The sequence below is a fragment of the Sapajus apella genome, unplaced genomic scaffold (genome assembly GCF_009761245.1).
Source record: "Sapajus apella isolate SASKATOON/1434 unplaced genomic scaffold, GSC_monkey_1.0 scaffold100, whole genome shotgun sequence".
Lineage (NCBI taxonomy): Eukaryota > Metazoa > Chordata > Mammalia > Primates > Cebidae > Sapajus > Sapajus apella.
In genome coordinates, this window is record NW_022437040.1 from 3,557,046 (window position 1) to 3,580,453 (window position 23,408).

The following is a 23,408-nucleotide window of genomic DNA, read 5'->3' on the forward strand; positions in this document are numbered from 1 at the left end:
TCCTTGTAAAGGCCTAGAATGATGACATCCCAGTGGCAATGGGCATCTCTAGGGTCAGATTATGATTCCTAAACACCATTCATCATCAAAACGAACCAATGTTTCTGGGAGAAATTGCTAATTCCAGATCTGTGGAAATAAACAAGATATACAGGAAATATACAAGATAAACCTGGAAGGTTTTTTTTTTTTTTTTTTTTTTACCAGAAAGTAAGAAAGCTATCAAACACAAATGGGGTTGTGTCAAAATCCAGTAGGCAACATGAAGGAATTGATATTGGTCAAGATGGTACAATATGAACACGAAAACAAAAGAGAAAGAGAAAGAAGAAGGGTGACAAGGAAAGAGGGAAAGTGGGAGAGAGAAGGGGGGAGAGGGGGAGAGAGGGAGAGGGAGACAGGGAGAGAGGGGGAGGGGAGGGGAGGAGAGGAGAGGAGAGGAGAAGAGAGGAGAGGAGAGGAGAGGAGAGGAGAGGAGAGGAGAGGAGAGGAGAGGAGAGGAGAGGAGAGGAACACTATGCTCGTCACTAGAGGTAACTATATCAACTCTATCAATTCTTTTCACTGAAGACTGGCAAGTAAAACAAAAAAGAATTGTATATGTATCGTGCCACCTGTATTAAGTATATTTCAGGGTAACTGAAGTTCAACTTTATAGATGGTTTTCAGCTAATAACTGTTAAAGGAATGACTGAATTAAAAAATAATTTCCCAATGAAATGATTCAGTATCACTAAGAATGTGACAATCTGACATTCTGTGCCTACTGATGTAGAGTAATAAGTATATAGCAGCAAAATATACTTTAAGAAAAAAAGATTGAACTTAAATCTACTCAAGTACTTAGGACTAAATGCCAGTTACAGAGACAGAACAATAATTTAAATGCCACTACAAGGATGTAAACAGACAAATCCTGAAAGTGAGATATTCTGCTGAACAAAAGATCTGGTTTCTTCAACAAATCAATTGCATGGCAAAAAGGAAGGGGCTGGGCATGGTGGCTCACACCTATAATCTCAGCACTTTGAGAGGCTGAGGCAGAAGGACTGCTTAAGCCCAGGAGTTTGAGACCATCCTGGGCAACATAGCAAGACCCCATCTCCACAAAAAATAAAAAATTAGTGGGTGTGGTAGCGTGTGCCTGTAGTCGCAGCTACTTGGGAAGCTGAGGTGACAGGACTGCTTGAGCCCAGAAGTTCAACGCTGCAGCGAGTTATGATCGTAACACTGCACTCCAGCCTGGGCAACACTACAGCTTTGGTAATGGGGTAAGAATCCATCCCCCTTCCCCCGAAAAAAAGGAGGAGGGATGTAGGAGTGTGGATTAGAAATAACAGGTCTAGATGAAAAGTCCTTATGTGGTATGGTTTGGATCCTGGCTAAACTGAAGATATTGTTGAGACAAATAAAGACATCTGAATAGGGACTAGGTATTAGGTAATAACAAGGAAAATGTCTGTATATTTTAGGTATGATAACAGCATTGTGTTTATATGAGAAAATAACCATATTTTTAGAGCTGCATACTGAAGAATACAGAGGTAAAATAATACTAGGTTTTGAATTTGGTTGGAAATGCTTTAGGAATAAAAAGAAAAGGATCAAGTATGACAACATTTTGATAACTGTTAAATCTATCCAGGTGGCCAGTATATGAAAGTGTATTATTTTATTATTTATTTGTTTATTTTTGAGACAAGAGTCTTGCTCTGTCACCCAGGCTGCCGGGCTGGAGTGTAGTGGTGCAATCTCGGCTCACTGCAACCTCCACCGCCTGGGTTCATGAGATTCTCCTGCCTCAGCTTCCCAAGTAGCTAGGATTACAGGTGCACACCACCACACCTGGCTAATTTTTTGTATTTTTAGTGGAGACGGGGTTTCACTGTGTTGGCCAGAGTGGTCTCGAACTCCTGACCACTCTGGCCTCGCCCTCCCGAAGTGCTGGGATTACAGGCCTGAGCCACTGTGCCCAGCCTATTTTATTCTTTTACGTTTGAAGATATTAATATGTAAAAACTTTTTTAAAAAGTTGGTAATATGCATTCAATCCAGAATGATTTAGGATCATTAATCATAAAACTAGGGCACCATGTCAATAGAATATGGAAATTTCTTAGGGGAAAATGTGCATTCATTATTTCACTAGATACGCTTTGCTTTTATTTTTCTTCTTCATACTTCTCCACTTCTAAATTTTATTCACCCTAAAGGGCTCTACTCAAATTCTACCTTCCCCAACCTTCTTTAGCCCTTCCTACTTGACAGTGATCACCTTCAAAGTCTTTATAATTTTAAATGTATCTCTTGTAGTCCTTAATACTTCCTACCATCTACAGTGATATTTACTTATGCTCCTGAGAGAATTAACATCTGATTCAAATTCACTATTTTCAAGTCTACTACCTTTGACCTGGTTACATTATGTATATAATCGAAATCAGTATGTGTTAAATGCAGATCAACTTTTCAAAAGTGTAAACCCTGAGAGTGTTGTCTGGGGTACCCTGAGGGTTCTTTTAAAAACCAAAGTCTCTGGAGTCAGAACTTCTAAAAGATTTTGTGACTTCAGAAAGGCTTTTGCTGCTCTGCAGCAAACAAGGGGGTGTTTTTACTAAGAAAAAGCAAAGCCAAATGAAAGTGAACATTCAACATGGGTGGAACTTTACTTTCAGTAGCCCCTGAGCTTAGTCTATAGAGGAGGATGGGTCATTATTTTATAAAAGATGCTTTCACATGCAAATGTTAAAAGTTCTAAGTTGGCCATAAAAGATACACCTTTAATTTTTAGGATCAAATAACATCCCAAGTTATTTCAAAACATTAAAGGTAATAAAATGATATGCAGTGAACTTGAAAAATGAACAAGATTGTGATTAAGATTTGTATCTCATTGGAGGGTTATAAAATTCAGTTATTACTGAAGTCATGCTTGGAAAATCCAACATTGCCACTTCAAAATATATTAAAATTTGAAAAAGCTGCTAGGTCTTACCAAAATCACCATGCTTTATATAAATTCTTATTGTCCTTTGTAAATAGGATGGAAAATATATAGTGTCTATATTTATTTATAGCATGTGATATAGACACACACACATATATACATATATTCATCTGTGTGGGCTAAGAAGTGACTATATATGTTTCTGTATGCATGCCTGCTTAATATTACATCTCTGTTAATAAACAAATGATCTTCCAAAATGAGAATAAAGAGGATTTTAACAATTTGTTTGGAAAAAAAAATGGTGCAATGATAACTGTAAAATATAAGAGGAAATAAAATAATGTGTTTTTCCCTACTGCAAATAAATCAGTTACAAAAAGCATTAATACATTATTTAATGAATAATCATTTGAGTTACTTTAGAATTTAAATTTTTATGAACAAGAAGATTCATTTAAAAGAAAGGTGTCCAAGGGAGTTTGAAGCAAAACCACACACACACACACACACACACACACACACGCGCGCGCGCGCACATGGCTGTGTATGTATATATGTGGTTGTGTATATACATATATATGTATATAAGAAAGCTCCCAAAACCTTCTCTGAGGCAAGAAGGGACTAATAAAATTATTACACTGACTTCAGATTCATACTAAAGTTCATTCTAAGATAGAGAAAAAAAGAAAAGGTCATTGCAGCTCTTAACGTTGAAGGTCTTAATACAGGGTTGAAGGCATCTGAGAGTCTGCTTTAGGTGCTAGCCCTGTCTCTTTGAGGTTCAGCCTCTAACATCCAGGACAGTGGAGAAGGGCTAGAGAAGTTTCCAGCCTCAGCCGGAGGTACGTGGCAAGCAGGAAGGGCACGTCTGCTGTGCAGAGCTGTGGGATAAGGTTGCGGAGCAGGACACTAACGCACCTCCTATGCTCCTCTTCCTTCTCGCTCCACTCCCACCCATGTCAACAACATGGGCCCTGCAGAGACCTTTGAACTGATGGGGAATCTTTGAATTGTTTATTTATGTATTAAGAGGGAGTTTCACTCTTGCTACCCAGGCTGGAGTACAATGGCACGATCTGGGCTCACCACAACCTCCACCTCCCGGGTTTAAGCGATTCTCCTGCCTCAGCCTCTGGGGTAGCTGGGATTACAGGCATGTGCCACCATGACCGGCTAATTTTATATTTCGTATTTTTTTTTTTTTTTAAGTAGAGATGGGGTTTCTCCATGTTGGTCAGGCTGGTCTTTAACCCTGACCTCAGGTGATCCACCAGCCTCGGCCTCCCAAAGTGCTGGGATTACAGGTGTGAGCCGACATGCCCAGCCTGAATTGTTTTAATTTAGATGTAAAGGGAGCACAAATAAGCAGAGCAGCCAAATGCCAATCTAAAATGCATTTCTTATTTAAGAGCCATTTTTCTTCTTTTCATGTATTTTCTTTAAAACTATAAAATAACAGTACTTTACAGCACATGTACTGATTTACAGATGTATGCATACATACTAAAAAAGTTCATGCTGGCAAGGCCAAGAAAAAAGATGTAGAGGTCATTCAAAATTTACCCTGACCATGTACTTTGAAAGAAGCCTCCACATAAGGCAGATACAAATTTCCTTGTATTAAATTATAAGCCAAATAAACAAAATGACAAAAAACAATAAAAAGGTAGCCAGACATTCTGCCTTGCTCACTTGGCTTTGAATGGTTTGATGAGAAAAAACATGGCTGTTTACTACTCACAAATGTAATTTACTCATTCTGTTCATTCCATTCAGAACAAGTGATCCTAATGGCATTACTGACTCTCAGTGTTCCTCAGTGTTTTAGCGGAACTCACATATCCATATACAGATCAATCAGTATTTCTCAATTGGGTTATAACATACATTAGAGATACATTCAAAACCAGATTAATGCTGAACATTAGCCAGAAGTGCTCTACTAGTCTAAACTAGAAACTAAAACAATCCCTTACAAATATATATGGTTATCTGTATACAACTGGGTCTGTTAGAAAAAATACAGTTCTAAAGGGAATTTTAAACATCTTCTAATTATAACAAACTTTAGAAAAGTATTATACTCAGTTATAAAAGATGCACACAGTTATAAAAATAGAACCAGGTAAGTATATGATATCACAGACAGAGTTCGAATACATGTATCAGGAACATTATGCCTTAATCTTTGGATGATGGCCCAGTACCAGTCACCATCTCATTTTTACCTAACAACCTTTCTATGCATCTGGAGTCAAAGGATTTTATACCAAACGCTAAGATACTGTTAAAGAAATGCTGAAGCTTATGATTCAGCATGGGAAATACTGGTAGATCAGGATCTCCAGAAACTAGGATGTTAGCTTTTAAATATACCCATACAGTAAGGTAACACAAATTTTGTAATTTCCATAAAAAATTTTTTTAGTATCTATGATGCATAACAACACCGTGTGGGAAAACTCTAAAGTTTCCTTCAAAAAGCTTGCTAATGTTACCAATGACTTACATAATTTGAAACTCCAAACCAAACAATATTACATTTGACTATGCAGCATCACAATACTTAAAAACATATTTTGGGCTAGGTGTGGTGGCTCACGCTTGTAATCCCAGCACTTTGGGAGGCCGAGGCAGGTGGATCACGAGGTCAGGACATTGAGACCATCCTAGTCAGCATCATGAAACAACCCCACAACTCCATCTCTACTAAAATACTAAAAATGAGCTGGGTGTGGTGGCATGCTCTTGCAGTCCCAGCTATCCTGTAGCCCTCAGCTACTGGGAGGCTGAGGCAGGGGAACTGCTTGAACCTGGGAGGTGGAGGTTGCAGTGAGCAGAGATCACCATTGCACTCCAGCCTGGTGACAGAGTAAGACTCCATCTCAAACAAACAAACAAAAACATATTTCATAGGAAATTTAAAACAGCAACACAATTTATGGAAGGAATGATTCACAAATAAATAATGCAAATAGATGTTTCTTAGCACCACGAAATATATACATCTATATATATATATATATATATATATATATATATACACATACATATATACATATATAGACCCAACGGCCTCCAGCATCCAGCATGCCAGAAGGCCCTGGCTCAGGACGTCTGCTGGGCTTGCCTGTTTCTGTGCAGCACACATTTGCCCTGCCCCTGCCTTCGGCCCTCTCTCCTTTCCCTTTTCTGTCCCTAGGGTCTGAGTGGGCTTTATCCTACACCTCTAGTTCCAGGCAGCACACATGAGCCCTGTCAATCAGAGCCACCGTGTCTCCATGGGTACAGTGATTGTTTGAGGCTGGTCATATGATCTCAGCTAGAGGCCACTGAGAACTTGCTCTGGGACTCTTGGGCCCATTTCCTCTCGGTTGAAATCTTGGTAGATCATGTGCTTGAATTTACAACAGACCATCTCTGCTACCACTTTGGGCAAAGCTAAGTCTGATAAAATATGTTTTATAAAACACCAGGAAAGAATCTATATGATGACTAAAAAGCAGGCAACAAAATAGGTCATACATTTTTTTAACAGACAAAATTTTTACTGTATTTATATAAAAATAAACTTTTAAGTGCAAAGTATAAACAATGTATCATTTTATACAGGGATTTATAATACTTCTTACCAAAAAAGAGGAGTGCTATAAAAAAAATTCCTACTTGATAATCTTGATTTTTTTTTTTTTTTTTTAGAGACAGAGTCTCTCTGTTTTCCAGGTTGGAGTGCAGTGGTGATCACAGCTCACTGTATCCTCAAACTCCTGGGCTCAAGTGACCCTCCCGCCTCAGCCTCCTGAGTACTTGGGACTAAAGGTGCATGCCGCCATGCTGGGCTAATTTTTCTATTTTTTGTAGAGACAGGGTCTCGCCATGTTGTCCAGGCTGGTCTTGAACTCCTGGGCTCAAGTGATTGGTCTGCCTTGGCCTTCCAAAGTGCTAGGATTATAGGCGTGAGTCACCACATCCAGCCTCTAATTTGTTTTTATAAAAACTGCTGAAATACCCATGGGATAGTCAGCAGTGATTAACTAAGGGAAGGGTGAGATTAGGGGGAAACTTTTGCTTTCTAGGTTACATATTTTGAAGCAGTTAATCTGTTCTGTGAAGGCCTATTACGTCCTGATCAGAGGTTTAAGTGTCTGTTTCTCAGATCTTCTTATGTAATCTTCATTTATTAAAACCCTAGCTACATATCCTTTTTTCCCATTTCTTAGCTGAAGGTATCTTTGCCTGTGGTGAGTTACGGATCCCTGTGAATAAGGATACAGGCTTCTTTCTCTCATCGGCTACTACTGATCTGACCTTGTATCTAGACGAGGAGGAGAGAGCCAAGCGCGATGACGCTGAGTGGAAGTTACAAGATGCTGAGTTCAAGTGAGTATCAAAGGAGACTTCTAGGACAAGGCCTTTCTCTTCCCTTGGCTTTGTTCAGTTTGGGAAACTTCTGGAGCTAAGAAGACATTTATCTTTGTTTTCAGAACATCCAGTCTGATACTATGATATAATGAAAATCTCCCAATGCTGTTAAATCACATAGTTTTTGCCTTCATTCAAGTTACCCTAATGCTCAAAAATGGCTTGAAAATGGAGGCGCTGGTCTCATCATCAACATAAAGGAAACATAAGGAGAAGAACCACACTGGGGGAAATAACGCTGGGTTCAATTTTGGAAATGCTATTTTTGAGGTGCTGCTGGTTCACCCAGGCAGAACTTTCTAGTGACTGGACAGATTAGTCAGAATCGTGGGGGAGAAATCTGAGCTGGTAATAAAGAAATGGCAATCATCATTGCATAACAAACCTAAAGAGAAAATGAGAACATTTACAAAGAAGAAGCAGAGTTAACGTACCAAGGGCAGGGAAAAAAGAAGGGAAAGGAAAAGAAGTCCATAAAAGAAAAACAAAAGGAATTAATGGTAAGAGGCAGTGGGAGGCAGGGTGTGGGGGCTCACGCCTGTAATCCCAGCACTTTGGGAGGCCAAGGCGGGTGGATCACCTGACGTCAGAAGTTCGAGACCAGTCTGGCCAACAAGGCGAAACCCTGTCTCTACTAAAAATACAAAAATCAGCCAGGCGTGGTGGCGGATGCCTGTAGCCCCAGCTACTCGGGAGGCCAAGGCAGGAGAATCGCTTAAACTTGGGAGGCAGAGGCTGCAGTGAGCCACGATTGCATCATTGCACTCCAGCCTGGGCGACAGCGTGAGACTCGGTCTCGAACAACAGCAACAACAACAACAAAACACAAAAAGAGAGAATGAAAGACGGAGTCTGGCCTAGTATCATGACAATCAAAGGAACAGAAAGTTTCTGAAAGGGCTTAGGGGACAGTGTCCAAACAGCAAAAGGGGTTTGTACAATGAGAGCTGCTGTATGTACTCTGGATCCGGGAATTGAGAAGCATCTAATGGTCTTAATGAGAAGCTGCAGGAAAGTTTCTGGGGCAGAAACCAGAAATCAGAGGATTTAGGAGTGGACAACTGGAAGAAAGTACAACTAAAGAATACATCTTGAGAAGCAGAATGAAAAGCAGATATTACGTAGCCGCCTTCTCATACGGCGGAAGGCTGATGAAGGTGAGAAGGGTTAGGGTGTGAGAAGGAACGGCTGGACAAAAATGAGAAAAAAGAGGAAGACAGAGGAGAGGTAACAGAGGGAATGAACTTCCAGTGGGGGCAGGAAAGGTAGGAATGGAGGCTGCAGCTGAGGAGGGCTGACCTTAGACACATGTTCTTTCCTAGAGCCTGGATGACAAGCCATGGGTATACGATGGGTTTGGAACCCAAAAGGCAAGTCCAATCAGCCAGGGTAATGTGGCAAGGCAGTTCCATGTGCTGAGACTTGTGGCCACCACATTAAAAAAGGCTGCACATATTCTAAATGACAGCAGTCCTGCAGTGACATGGATATCCACTCTGTAAGCTACACAGGCAGGTGTGGGAGAAGAGAAGGAAGGTTGCACCATGCAGTGCATTCTTTATGTAAGTATCTGAATATAGTATAGGCCCATAACATAACAGGAAGTAACAGAATGCAAAGGATTGAAATGCTCCATGTTGTTGGTAATAAGAGTGCCTAAGTGTTTCCATCTGGAGGAATATATTCTTTTTTTTTTTTTTTAATGCCAGAAGTGTGAGTAGTTTGATCTTTAGGAGAAATTATAATCGATACTATCCAAAAGGTTTCCATGATATAGCTAAATTATCTCTGCTTGTCACAGGTTAAGGAACATTTAAATTCTGAAAGTTCACATCAGCTTTTTCTAGATAATGAATCTTAAGTACCTTCCTATATTCACTCAATTAGTGATTGTGGACCTTGATAACACTGCAGAGAGAAAGTTTCCAACTATCATTCAAATCATATCTAAAAAGGTGGTCATAAATATTTTAAAACCTAAGTGAACTAATAAGACCTGGACCCATTAAGGATAAGATCTTTTACAACAAATTAAATAAAACAATTTATTGAAGTCTGGACTCAAGATAAGCTAGATTTACTAGCTGACCTTTTATTCATTTAACGAACAAAATTAGCTCTAATTGCATTAGAATGGAATCCAGTAAATTTTCCTGAGTCTTCTAATGTGGCATCTATGTAAGAACTGCTGTAATTGTTTACAAGTAAGATGGAAAGGCTTTGATTGCAATCTCTCCACTTGTTTTACTGTGTAGTAAAAGTATTTCTGAAAACCTAAGGCCAGTTTTTCTGACAGTTTACTACTTTTTTCTAGTAAACCTATTGCATCTTTGGTGTTAATGAATAAACAGTATCGTGCCAGGGTAAAAGATAAATTTAGAGACTTTGTCATTATTCTAGGCAGTAAAAATAAGAGAGGAGTACAAGGAAGTCAAAAAGCCCTTTCCTGGAAAAATCAGAAAAGGGATGGAAGACCTGAATAAGACCACTTTAACTGCTTCCTCCTGGATGTGGCTTGGAATGATACCTGAGATCTATGGGTTAGGGACTGCTGAATTTGTAAGTGCAGTGAGGTAGCAAGAATGACGTATAAAACCTACAACCTTTGCTGCGGTGGTTCAGCGGCTAGGAAACTTCACTGGTAATGTTAGTGTCTTTTTCTAGCATTAAAAATAGGCCATTTGAAAAAAATTTTTTTTTTTTTGAGACGGAGTTTCACTCATGTTACCCAGGCTGGAGTGCAATGACGTGATCTCGGCTCACCGCAACCTCCGCCTCCTGGGTTCAGGCAATTCTCCTGCCTCAGCCTCCTGAGTAGCTGGGATTACAGGCACGCACCACCGTGCCCAGCTAATTTTTTGTATTTTTAGTAGAGACGGGGTTTCACCATGTTAACCAGGATGGTCTCGATCTCTTGACCTCGTGATCCACCCCGCCTCAGCCTCCCAAAGTGCTGGGATTACAGGCTTGAGCCACCGCGCCCGGCTGAAAATTTTAAATATAGTCATTTGAAAATGTTAAATGTCCCTTGTGAACTTTACCACAATCATACTTAAAATTCTTTTTTTGTCACTGTTATTTTGCTATTTATTTATTTATTTATTTATTTGAGACAGAGTCTCACTCTGTCCCCCAGGCTGGAGTGCAGCAGCACAACCACAGCTCACTGAACTCCGGGGCTCAGGCAATCCTCCCACCTCAGCCTCCCACGTAGTTGGGAGTACAGGTGCACGCCACCATGTCCAGCTCATGATGTTTAGCTTTTCATGTTGGCAAAATACCTATAAATGTTTCGATTTCAGTAGCAAGTTAACCAGGGAAAAATAAAACTACCAACATTCTTTAATCTTTTTTTTGTGAGTATTTTTTTTTTAATCAAAAGCAGACAGTTTTATTAGGAGGGAAACATTAAAAACAGAAAAGCAAAAAGGCCTTCCAAGCCTGGCAGGAAGACGTTCTGGAACGTTCCCAGACTTTACATCTAAAGTATACTTTTGTACGCCAACTAGGTTCTTTGTCTTGCCTCCCCAGCACATTTTTATAAAAATGCAAAACTGACTCCTTTCTAACTAAAATAAAATATACCCATTGCCTTTGCCTGCCTCTCGCCCCGTATTCTGGTGTGAGCCCTCCTTTCCTTCTGGAACCTACCACTGCCCTTCAGGGCAGCCTTCCTGCCACGGGGGCTGGTGAAGCTAAGTCATTCATGGGGACTGATACTGGAGGCCCGGGAAGTGGGGCTTTACCAGCGACTGTGAGCACCAAGAATCACATCAGCCTAAGTGGCCAGGACCACCTCTGCCCCCGGGGACGCCAGATGAGGAGAGCGGGCAGAGCCCTAGGATACTCAGTGAGGCTGCAGGCGGCCCCACTGAAGTCACATGCACCCCTACTGTTTTTCTGTCTAAGCTAGTTTGATTTGGGTTTCTGTTACTTGCCACCAAGAGTCTGGATTAACACAGTACTGAAAAGGAAATACGAGTGTTTCCACTAGAGATGAAGAGGTGCTTAAGAGCTGTCAGCACTGAGCTGTTCTTTCAGGCTTCCCTCCTGGAAGTGTGGGAAAGTCAACAAAAAATGCCTTTGGGTCACCTATTAAAAACTGCTGTGGAAGACACTGTCCTTGTCATCTGCTCCCACATGGAAGTTAATTTTTAAATTTAGTGCTTTGAAAACCTGTCTCTCCTGAGAAACTGAGACATCTTCCTTTAAAAAAAAAATGTATTTCAGCTGAGCATGATAGCTCATGCCTGTAATCCCAGCATTTGGGGAGGCTGAAGCAAGCATTTCACCCGAGGCTAGGAGTTTGAGACCAGTCTGGGCAACATGGTGAAAGCCCATCTCTACTAAAAATACAAAAAATTAGCCAGGTGTGGTGGTGCATGCCTATAATTCCAACTACTCAGGAGACTGAGACAGGAGAATCACTTGAACCCGGGATGTGGAGGTTGCAGTGAGCTGAGATTGTACCACTGCACTTCAGCCTGGGCAACAGAGTGAGGGAGGCTCTGTCTCAAAAAATAAAAAAAATTAATAAAAATAAATAAAATTAATTAATCTAAAAAACGTATTTCACTTTTTGTCCTTAGTGCTAGGAAGGCATGATCATATTTGACATACAATCATTTGCTCATTTTTCTTCCCTTGATCTTAGGGAAGAAGATCTTCTATTTCTGACTGTACTATATATACTCTACTTTCCACTAAATTTGTTTAGACTGGAAAACAATTATATATGAATAAAAACCTCAAGTATACAAAGGAAAATTCAGGAAGTAGGATAAAAACCATTTGATATTATTTCTCTAAGGAATTTTTAACTAAAATATCCCTACAAATTTCACTCTGTTGAATGTCATTTGGCTAAATCCGGATATATTTTAAAATATAAATGCTTATTTTCCTTAAAAATATTTTAAATGATTATTTTTGTGACTGGCCATGATTATTCTCTACTTCTATTGTCAGAAAACATTAATTGGGAAAGTTTAGATCACTCAAAGACAAGTGCCTATTAATATTGTTTTTAAAGATTAACAAACAAAGCTTTAGCTCTCATTTTCATTGTACGTAGAAAAAATTTAGACATTACAGCTATTAAAAACATCACATTTTCAGCACTTTCCTTAGGATAAGGACTGATGAATGATGAAGTTACTGAATTGTAAGAAATCAATCTACTTGCCACTGGAAAGCAAAATGTCAGCAGAAAGAAAACTCTAATGCCAGAGATAAAGTGGTTCCTGAAAAGTATCTTGACATAATTTGCATATTTTGAAAAAGGAGTTATATTTGTTAAACAGAATACCTACTGTGAACTCTCAAAGGGAATTTAGAATTACCATTGGTAACAATATTGTTCTCCAAAAGGCATCTCAAATGTTCCTGTATCACCTGATCAAATATATTATGAGATACTAATTAGAGAAAACATGACCAAGCTTGATGGGATGTCTGGAGGGGCCCAACCAGTCACCCCTTGTCTGGTGCTTGCTGATAAAGGCAGGAGTGCTCTGAGAGCAGGAGGAGGAGACGTTGCTCACAAGGGACCTGGGCAAGGGGACCCCTTGCCTGCGAGGTTTCCTCTTTAGTCCTTAGGGGAAAACAGCAGCAAAAGAGACATTTGAGGAATTTGAGGGGAAGAATGCTTATTCCTCTACCCTGCACTCACTCCAAAATCTTTATGCAAATTTATATTTTTTCTTAATACTTTATCAATGTTTCACCTCTTTTCACAAAGGTGAAACTGAATTTGAGCTTTATAGAAGAGGTGCAGGCCCCATTCTGCCAAGTGTTTCTTGGCAATTCCATCCAAACAGTCCCTGTCCCTAAAATCCATCGCATTACCTTGCTCCTATTGTCTTGACAGAAGTGAGTAAAAGGATGAATGCTGTAAGTCAGCCAACTGTACTTACACTTGCTCAAAATGACCAAACTCAATACAGAGTAAGATGGGGAGGACAAATAACCTGGTGCCCCCTTCGCTGCCTGCCTTGCCCTCCATGGTGGCCGTCGCACTTACCTTGCCCCCAGCCCGAAGTCCAGGTGGGACCTCAGGATCCCGTCAACAGAGTTCCAGGGGCAAGCTGAAACTTACTTGCTATCCCAGCATCAAGGCAAGGCTTCTGTTAGGCTGGACCAAATCTTTCAGCAATTCATCTAAATATGTTGTTTCTAGCTGTTGAGACTGTAATTTCAGGGTTAAGGTTTTGGTTTTATCTTCAACATAGACTATGGAGATCCCTGAACACCCACTACTGGAAGACCTGTTAAAGGAATCTGAGTCCTTGGAAAATCATCTTGAATTTTAACACTACCAGGAGGAGGTCCTGGACTCACCATAGACTCCTTTAGAGTACAGTTTCCAGGAATGTGAAATCAAGAGAAAAACAAGTTATTCCTGTCTTGCTTCAAGGAACAATAATGAGAACAGAGGAAACAATCCAAGTTCAAAGTACTTTTCTGGATCAAGGGCAGAAGACATAACTGCTTTATTTAAGACTCAGACTAAATATTGTCTTAAATATCTTCCAACGGGTATAATTTGAACCCTGTAAAGCTTTTTCATTTCTCCTAATTTCAAAAGATGATTCTGCCTGTTCTTCAGCAATAAATACCCCTCTGGACTATTCAAACTCCCCCTTTTGAATCCCAGTCTGCTCATTAATTTCACTTCAAAAGGGTATTATTCCCCCACCCCAGGTGTGTGCAAACTGGGTAACCACAGGCACACTGAGAGGAATCTGTCACCTCCTTCTCCATTATCACTGTGGACTAAGCCATGTATCATCCTAAAAACATGGAAGATCACTGAAATTTGAAATGTTATGTAATTTTCATGTGTCATAATATATTCTTCTTTCAATTTCTTTCAGCCACTAAGAAATATAAAACACATTCTTAGCTCGCAGGTCACAGAAAACAGGCAGTGGCCTGGATTTGGGCCATGGGCTATCATTTGCTGACCTCTGATTTAGAACCTTCCTCCCACCACCCCTGCCCCACAAAAAGCACTTTACTGCATAAGTCTTTACATAAAATTCTATTACTATGTGACTTAGTCCTCTTTCTTTCTCGCTCTATTTTAAATTAAAATGTAATCTATTTCACTTCATTTATCTCTTTGTTCATTATAAGGATTTTCTTGCATCTGCCTTTGGTCAAATGGGGGTCATTATCTACATATCTGAAAGTTTACATGATCTATAATATACTTTCAAGGGCAATTTGTCTAGAATACCTGGATATTATAATTTCCCTGACACTGGACATTTTGTTCCAGAAAAATGGGATTTATTTCTCACTTCTTTCACTATCTCAGGTGTGTGAGTGATTTATTGAGAGGGGAAAGTAGAATAAATAGTCAACAGAATGCCTAAAAGATGCTTAAGTGTAGGTGAGTTGAATATAACTATCAATGCCTTTTATTTTTTATTTTTAGAGATAGGGTCTTGCTCTGTTGCCCAGGCTGGAGTGCAGTGGAATGATCATAGCTCACTGTAGCCTTGAACTCCTGGGCTCAAGTGATCTTCCTGCCTCAGCCTCCCAAGTAACTGGGACTACCAGCATGGCCCACCACAGCTGGCTTTTCAGAGCCTTTTAACAAACCTTAGTGAGCAGGCCAAAATTCTGTGTGGGAGTCAAGACTAAGTAATGGTGAGCTACTGAGAAATGGGAATAACTATGAACTGCAGGAGAAAAATGTTTGTTGAATGATGGATAACAACATCGTCCTCTTAGAGAAATGAGACCGAATGCAGAATGTGCATGGAGATGGAAGAGTTACTTTGGTTGGGTCTTCTCTGAGCTACACTGTTTAAGGGATGAGGACATTATTCACACTTCTGTCAGTAAGATAGGGGTACTAGGTATCCCAGGCATCTGGTTGAAAAAGCACTGAATCCACAGTATTTTTGTTAAATTTCCTAGGTCTCTGCTGGCACAACCAACAAGAATAATGTGGAAATTATCCAGAAAATCTAGGTGAGAAAAACAGGAGTCATTTGGATTTTCTTCTTTAAGTTTTCAGAGGCGTGTACACTCTCCTGGAAAAGCAGTTGCCTCTCTGCTCACATTCCTTAGAATCATGCTGGACTTTCTCTTTGCACTACACGTGGAATTGACAGAAGCAACAGTATTGATACATGTAACTTTTAAGATGAAATGAACCACTGAGAATACGAAGCAAATTTTCTGTCCTCTATCTGCTAAGTAAATTCTTGCCTCCTACTCTCACTTTTATGGCTAAAAATTGAGTGTACATGGAATGCCTTGTAAGCCTATTTTCAACACAGTATTTGATTGCACTGCAAACTGCATTTTCAGGCTTAATGGGAAAAAATAAGGTTGTAGTATTTTTATCTTGTGTATTTTATTTAAACGATGCATAATATGCCTTTGGAACAAGGAGAATGATTTTCAATGGGAGTTACAAACAAAAAAACCCCCAATGTTTCATTACCTTAACAGGATCAGGGAAGAGCACTGTAGGCCTTAATGCTTCCCCAAAAAAATAAATAAAAGAAAAATATCCAACAGATTAAACATAAAGACCAGTGGGTTGACATGATGATTCCATGAAAGTTAAGACAAATAAACAGATAATGTGGGGTTTACATTTCTAGTGCTCTCTTAAAAAAAAAAAGTGAACTAAGGTATCAGTTGTGACTATTACATAGTATCTCTCCAAGCCTTTGGCATATCTTTGTTTTACAGGTACAGAATAAAACCATGTGCCATCTGAATAAAAGAGAATCTTTGTTCTTCGTCATGGTGATAGATACTATGTACTTAAGAAAGTGTAACATTGCATCCACCTGGGTGTAATGTGGCAGTGAGTCCATTCAGTACAGTTTCTTATTTTTCAGAAAAACTAGGACCTTAAACACTATCCAGAAATAATGTCAGGCACTAGTCTTTAAAAAAGAGAAAAAGAACAAGAAAAAACAATCCTCTATGTTAAATAAAGTGAAAAGCATTTACTCTGTGGAAGAAAACAAAGCTTGACCCTCCATGTTCATACCTGGGAGAAGCTTGTGGAGTTCTAAGTCCATTAGGAAAGGGTAGAGAAGGTTAAGTTTCATTTGTTTCACTCTGATTCAAAACGTTTATACTTACATCTTGTCTTGGCCAGCACCGACTCGGAGAGTTAATCTGGGGATAACTGGACTTGGGGCCAGAGCGACTGGTTCCACTTTTATCTGTGGAAGTTAGCACATGACAGTTCAATATGGTTTTTCCAACACAAGTACCTCCTACCACTCCTCCTACTCTCCCGCTCCCACAAACTCAGTAAAAAGTTGAAGCCTTAAATGTGGCTAAAATCCTAGACATGAAGACAACCCAGGCCATTCTTGTTTTTGCTTTTCAACAACTGAAGGCTACCTGGCATCGTGAGAAAGTCTACAAACTTTAATCACATTATGTAAATATGGTAGTTATTTCTATACATTTGGGTTAATTTTTAGATTTAATTATATTTTTAGAATTTTTAAACAAAAAATTTTATCTAGATCATTTTTGGTGGAGCATTTAAATAATTACCAGACTTTAATAAACAGAAAAAACTACAATGATGTCTTCTCTGTAAGATAAAAGCATCCGTTTATGGAACTTGACAAACATTAAACTCATCTTAAGTCTGCATTGTCAAATGAGAAAGCTGAATTACTAGGTGTAACTGTAGCATTAAACTGCCATATTTTTGGCTAGAGGTAATACAATCTGAAGTGCTGTAAAAGAAAAGAAAATCAGGACAGGCGCAGTGGCTTACTCCTGTAATCCCGCGCTTTGGGAGGCCAAGGCAGGCGGATCACAAGGTCAGGAGTTTGAAACCAGTGTGGCCAACATGGTGAAACCCCATCTCTACTAAAAATACAAAAGTTAGCCCAATACAGTGGCATGACCCTGTAATCACAGCTACTCGGGAGGCTGAGGCAGGAGAATCACTTGAATTCGGGAGGTAGAGGTTGCAGTGAGCCAAGACTGCACCACTGCACACCAGCCTGGGTGACAGAGCAAAACTCTGTATCAAAATAAAATACACACACACACACACACACTTTCTTTTGGAAATGATTTGTGGTGAAGGCAATGGCTGCCGAGTAAGGTGAAGACCTCACAAATACCTGACCTATTGGTCAGAAGACAACACAGAAACTAAGTCTGATGTTAAAGGGTCTCTTCAGTATTTTTAATTTGCAGATCATATAATCCACATTTTGAACTAACAAACTAAACAAAAGCACTGCACTTCCAAATGACTATCTCAGAGTTTTTCAGTGGGGGGTGAGGTAGCATTGGTATTTTTGGTGGGATGGTTCTTTGCTGTAAAGAACTGTCCCAAGCACATGCCAGTAGTTCACTGTTAGTCACTAATGGTTGCAAACCATTAATTTATGTATTTCCAGCTCAAGAATTAAATCATAATAGAACCGTGTAGTGGTTCTAAAGGGGAATGAATATAGAAAATAACGAGCAACATCATAAAGTCAATATAGTACATGTATATCAAATCTGTTATTTTATCTTATGTATTTACATGTCTCTTCCTAGAGTTGTTTTTTAAATCCTCCAGCCCATCAAAATCTACTGCTTCAACCATGCTTTTGCACAGCGCCTGGCATGCAGGAGATGCCCAGTAGGCATTTGTTGAATTATCAGCTTCCCTTGCCCCAACTCTCTTGCCTCTTACTTATTCCACCATACATCCAGGAACAACCTAAAACCATCCCCCAGAGCACTGAGTGGTACCAAAGGAAACTTTGAAGAATCCAACTTCATCTATGCCTCCAATACTAGCTGTTTACCAGTGAACCCAGCTAAGGGCAGAGACCATGCGCGTTTTGTTTACTGCTGTCTTCTAGTGCCTGTCTCAGCATCTGACACTAGAAGTCTTGAGATTCGTGTAAAGCATGACTATGAAGCAATGATTTCAATCTTTACCACTGTCAAGACCCTTCCCATAACCTCCTTTCCCTTTCCACGCATGCAGCTCCACAGGAAATACTAAGGCCACCAGTGTTGAAGGAGAGCTCCTTCAATTCCCTACAAACTTCTCTGCGCCCATAATTACACTAGCATCTGTCTCCTGCTGTCTTCTAAAGAAGCTTGCTCCACTCTGCTTGTTTATTTACAGTATCTTCAGTCTCTCTGTTCCACTAATTATTTTCATCTCACTTTTAAATGTGCTCCACTCTCCCTTCAACATTTTCTGACCTTCTCTTCAACCTCTAGCTAACAACTTCTCGCGCGTTTTGATGTTAACTTCATTGTATGTTTTCTCACTTCTTCATTCCTTAACCCTTGCCAACTGCCTCATGTTCCGGCATGCTTTTCCATTGCAGTCTTCTCATGCTCCTTCCTTCTCCTTTAAAAGCTGTCTGCTTTCACCTGACCTAACGTGGCCCTCTCCCCCCTCATGCTAGTTTCCTTAGTGACCTCATGTCTGCCCATGGTTTCAACTGTAACTCTAAAATATGTCTTCAAGATCTCTGTCTGGATTAGCACTGATTGACACTAAGGCCAAAATATGAAGTTGCCTATTAAACATTTTCAACAAATATCCTGTATTTAATCTCATCACACTCAAATCTTATCAACTTCCCACAAAACCACTCCTGCCCCTTAGCCAGTGTCACTCTTAGCTGATGTCTCCTTCATTTACCTGGTCTTGCAGACACTATGGTCCAGGGTCAAGGGTCATGTCATGAGGGGAATGGGTGGTGGGTGGAGCAAGGCCCAGGCATAACTAGAGTTTGTGTTCAAGTCATGTACATATATACTTTTTTTTTTTTTTTTTTTTTTGAGACAGAGTCTTGCTCTGTCACCCAGGCTGGAATTCAGTGGCATGATCTCGGCTCACCACAACCTCCACCTCCCAGGCTTCAGCAACTCTCCTGCCTCAGCCTCTTGAGTAGCTGTGATTACAGTCTCATGCCACGATGCCCGGCTGATTTTCTGTATTTGTATTAGAGATGGGGATTTACCAGGCTGGCCAGGATGTTCTCGAACCCTAACCTCATGATCCACCTGCCTTGGCCTCCCAAAGTGCTGGGATAACAGGCGTGAGCCACCATGCCTGGCCGTATCCAATATTTTTTTTAACAAAGAGTTTTATATCTAACAAATCTGAAAACAAATGGTGCAGTCTTTATTTTATGAACTATTTAAGACTTCCTCATCTTTCTGTGTTATCTGTGGAATAAACAAATAAAACAAAAATAAGCAAACATTTATAAGCTACTTATAATTTGCCAGGCATTGTTCTTGGTTATATTCCAGAGGTGCTCATTGAGGTTTTTAAAAAACAAACATAGAGGGTAGACAGTGTGGGTTTCATTTTACAGGTGAAGTGATCATATAAGGAGCAACAATTTTCCTTCCTTTTCCGTTTTCCTTTTCTGTTCTAGAGTCACACAAATAGCACAATTGAGACTGGATGCAGACTCTTCGATTCAGAGAATAAAAAATTATATGAAGTTCTTATATTCTTCAACTCTAAAAATTTTAGGGTTACATATTCATCAGTGATGAAGTATTAGAAGTAGTATTTCTTATTTTTTCAATTAACAACACTAGCAATGTAAGCATTCAAATAACCATTTAAGCTCTAATTAAAAATAAAGCTGTTTGACCCACCTTTAAAAAAATTCTGCTCTACTCTTCAATTGTGTGTTTGGCTCATTTCTATCACCATAACACCCAATAATGATAACTTACACTTGTATAGCACTTGGTGAAATGTGTCTTATTTAAATTATCCAACTCTTTAACTTGAGGAGATAACAAAAAATACAAAAAAAAATTATGCGGCCGGGCGCGGTGGCTCAAGCCTGTAATCCCAGCACTGTGGGAGGCCGAGGCGGGTGGATCATGAGGTCAAGAGATCAAGACCATCCTGGTCAACATGGTGAAACCCCGTCTCTACTAAAAATACGAAAAATTAGCTGGGCATGGTGGCGCATGCCTGTAATCCCAGCGACTCAGGAGGCTGAGGCAGGAGAATTGCCTGAACCCGGGAGGCGGAGGTTGCAGTGAGCCGAGATCGCGCCATTGCACTCCAGCCTGGGTAACAAGAGCGAAACTCCGTCTCAAAAAAAAAATTATGCAACTCTATTTTCACATCTCTATAGGGCAGGTGTGGATGGTGTTATTATTCCCATATGAGAGCTCAGAAAGAGTAAGCGTTTTGCCCAGAGCTACAAAGTTAGTAAGTAAATGGCCTAAAGCCAGGTCTCCTGACACCAAACTCATCCCCTGTTCACCATACTGCTCCTTGACTCTTTGGCACACATTCTAAGTTCTTTTTCTGGTAATGCTGAAGGCTTACATGGAGCTATTCACTGTATTTGTCAATATCTCTGACGACAAATGATACATATTTGTGAGATGGATAGGGTTAGTTGTAAAATTTTTTTTCTATATGGAAGGTTAACCAGTTTATATGGAAATTGAGATTAACCTTGGCCTCACCTTCACTCAACTAAACTAGCTGGGTTTTTGATGCTGTCTTAAATGGCTTGGCCGGACAGAGGAATCAAGACATGATGTCTTTATTACCTACTATTAAAAAAACTAAATGATACAATATGTAAAAATTAAGTAAACAAAAGTGGACACACATAAGTTAGATTTAAAATGGTATGAATGTGCCCTGAAGGCAACAGGTATTCAGTCAACTGGCTGAATGAATGAATGCTTCACAATCTGGTATCTCGGCTCAAAGTTTCATCTGTAATTACAGTGGTTGTATCATCTAAACACAGATGCCTCTGACAGGAAAAGAAGGAGCTACTGATTATCCCACATAACTGGGATTGTCCCAGGCAAACCAGGAGATGAGGTAACCCTATCTAAAAACTACTTAAATACTTTTATTTCATTCCTAATAACAAGTTAAATTAGATTGAACTTGAGAAAGTTCAAGCAATTATAGAAAAAGATTAATGAGGATGCTAATAATACAGATACAGAAAGTTCAATTTCTAAATTAAAATTTCTTCCCGGATTTTTGATTCCATTAACTTTATCTGTGTGCTTACCAAAATAAAAACAGAAGTATTTCCTACAATCATAAAATAATTTCTCATGTGTGCTTCCCAGAAAACAACAAACAAAAGGATGGTTTCAATCACTTAGATGACATGACTAATGCCATCTTTTAATGGCATGAAGCCAAAATCTGGGGCCAAGATGAGCTTTTAAGGGTTAAAATAAAAGAACAGCACTTTGGAGTAATGCTGAGAATTGGGGCACGCAGAAGAGCATTTACAGTGGATTACTAAGCTTCCCAATTCACCAAAGAGGTAAAGTCCAGCAATATAAGACTCCTTTGTAGCTAACTAAAAATACATTGTCAGTGGATTTGTCCAGTTTTATGTATAAGCAATACTTCTTTCACCTGAACTAATACTAGTAGTCATATAAGCCCCTTATTGCCATGTGCTGCATTTTTTTTTGTTAATCTTCAAGGATTTAGCTTCTCTGCCACATACCTCAGGGCACCAACTGATAAAGCTCTAACTCTCCATTTTTCCAGGACACCAGCAGTGCGGCCTTGCAAAAAATGAAAATCGCTCAAGAGATTTAAAGGGGAAATTTATTTTCAAAATCCTGACTTGAAGCAAAGAGGTGGATTTTTAAAAAGCTTATCTATAAAGAATCAGTTCAAATTTAAATTATATCTTGGAACTCTTTCATGCATTCCAGCTTTAAAGTTTATCTTTTGACAGGGACTTTCTGCAAAGGTAATGGGCAGCTTTGTCAATGTAATCTGTCCAAGGTTTTTAAAATATTTTTTAATGTTAAACTCCCGTCATTAAAAAAACCCACCATATATGTATACCAACTAGGGTTGCAGCAAATTTAGCAGGCGCTAATTCAGATTCCCATCTATGCTGATATATCACAAAAAACCTCATAAATAGTACTGATGAAAGCTGAATGGAATCACCTAACATCTGGATGCTGAAATATGGCTGGAGCCATCTTTTATCTCTCAGCAATTAAGGTCTTTACATTATTTCCATTTAGAAACACAGTCTAAGTAAACTCTGATAACAATTTGAAATACTAAACAGAGAGTCAGAAGATGTGCAGTTGTGGTTAAGTATAACAAGGCTATCCCCTGTGGACAACTGAGACAGAACGTGGGCTTTCCGTCCATGCTCAGAGTGTAGAGTCATGAAGGCTGGGAGCTGGCCTTGGGTAAACTTCTACACTTTTAAATATACTCATTTAAACATTAAGTTTCTTATTTCCTCTTGGAACATACAGTTGAGAAACAGGAAGGAAATATTTCCCCTCCTTTACTGGGTTGCTTTATTTACCAAAAAAAACCCTTCATTAGTTAATTATAATAGCTGATGAGAACGGACTTGGAATGAGACTACATTGCTTAAACCGAAGGGGAAAAGGATGAAAACCTTTCATTAAAGGCTCAAACCAATTAGACAATTTATCATTCTCTAAAGAAGAAACCGTTTACATTTAATAAAAGATTACTTGGGAGCAAATCCTACAGGACTTGGGGATAGATTAAAGAAACATTAAAAATTTTAATTATTCTGATTGCTAAAGTCATAAAAGTGTAAAGGAGACCCCTTTCCTGCTCTTTACAATATGGTAGTTAAACAGCTGCTCTCTAAGGTATCTCTAAGATCACTTTACATACATTTTATAAAATCACGATGCCCCTCACTGTCAAACATCAAACCATCGCTATCCCTCTCATTCGCATATGTCACTTAGGTCACCAAAGCAGGCCTAGGCGCCCTCCCCTCACTGGCTACAGCAAGGTACTAGATCTTTCTGTGCAGTTTTCTCGACTGTAAAACAGGAACACAATACCAAACCCTCAGAGCTGTTGGGAAAGCTAAATCTGAATTCTGGCCAGGCCTGGAACCTGTAGGAACTCAAGAAGTGGTAGATGTTAATATCATTTACCATCCAGTTAGTTTATTCAGTAGCCAAGGTTAGCTCAAATAAAACAATTCCTCAGTCAATAGGATAAAAATGCTGAGAATCCTTCCTA

At 39.5% G+C, this 23,408-nt stretch overlaps 1 protein-coding gene across 1 annotated transcript in view; it reads right to left on the reverse strand.

Moving 5' to 3' along the window:
* TAF3 (TATA-box binding protein associated factor 3) overlaps nt 1–23,408 on the reverse strand; it is a 188,916-nt gene that overhangs the window by 20,623 nt on the left and 144,885 nt on the right. The window contains exon 4 of the mRNA XM_032258143.1: nt 16,493–16,575. Within this exon, the coding sequence (XP_032114034.1) occupies nt 16,493–16,575 (83 nt within the window). The remainder of the gene's footprint in view (nt 1–16,492; nt 16,576–23,408) is intronic.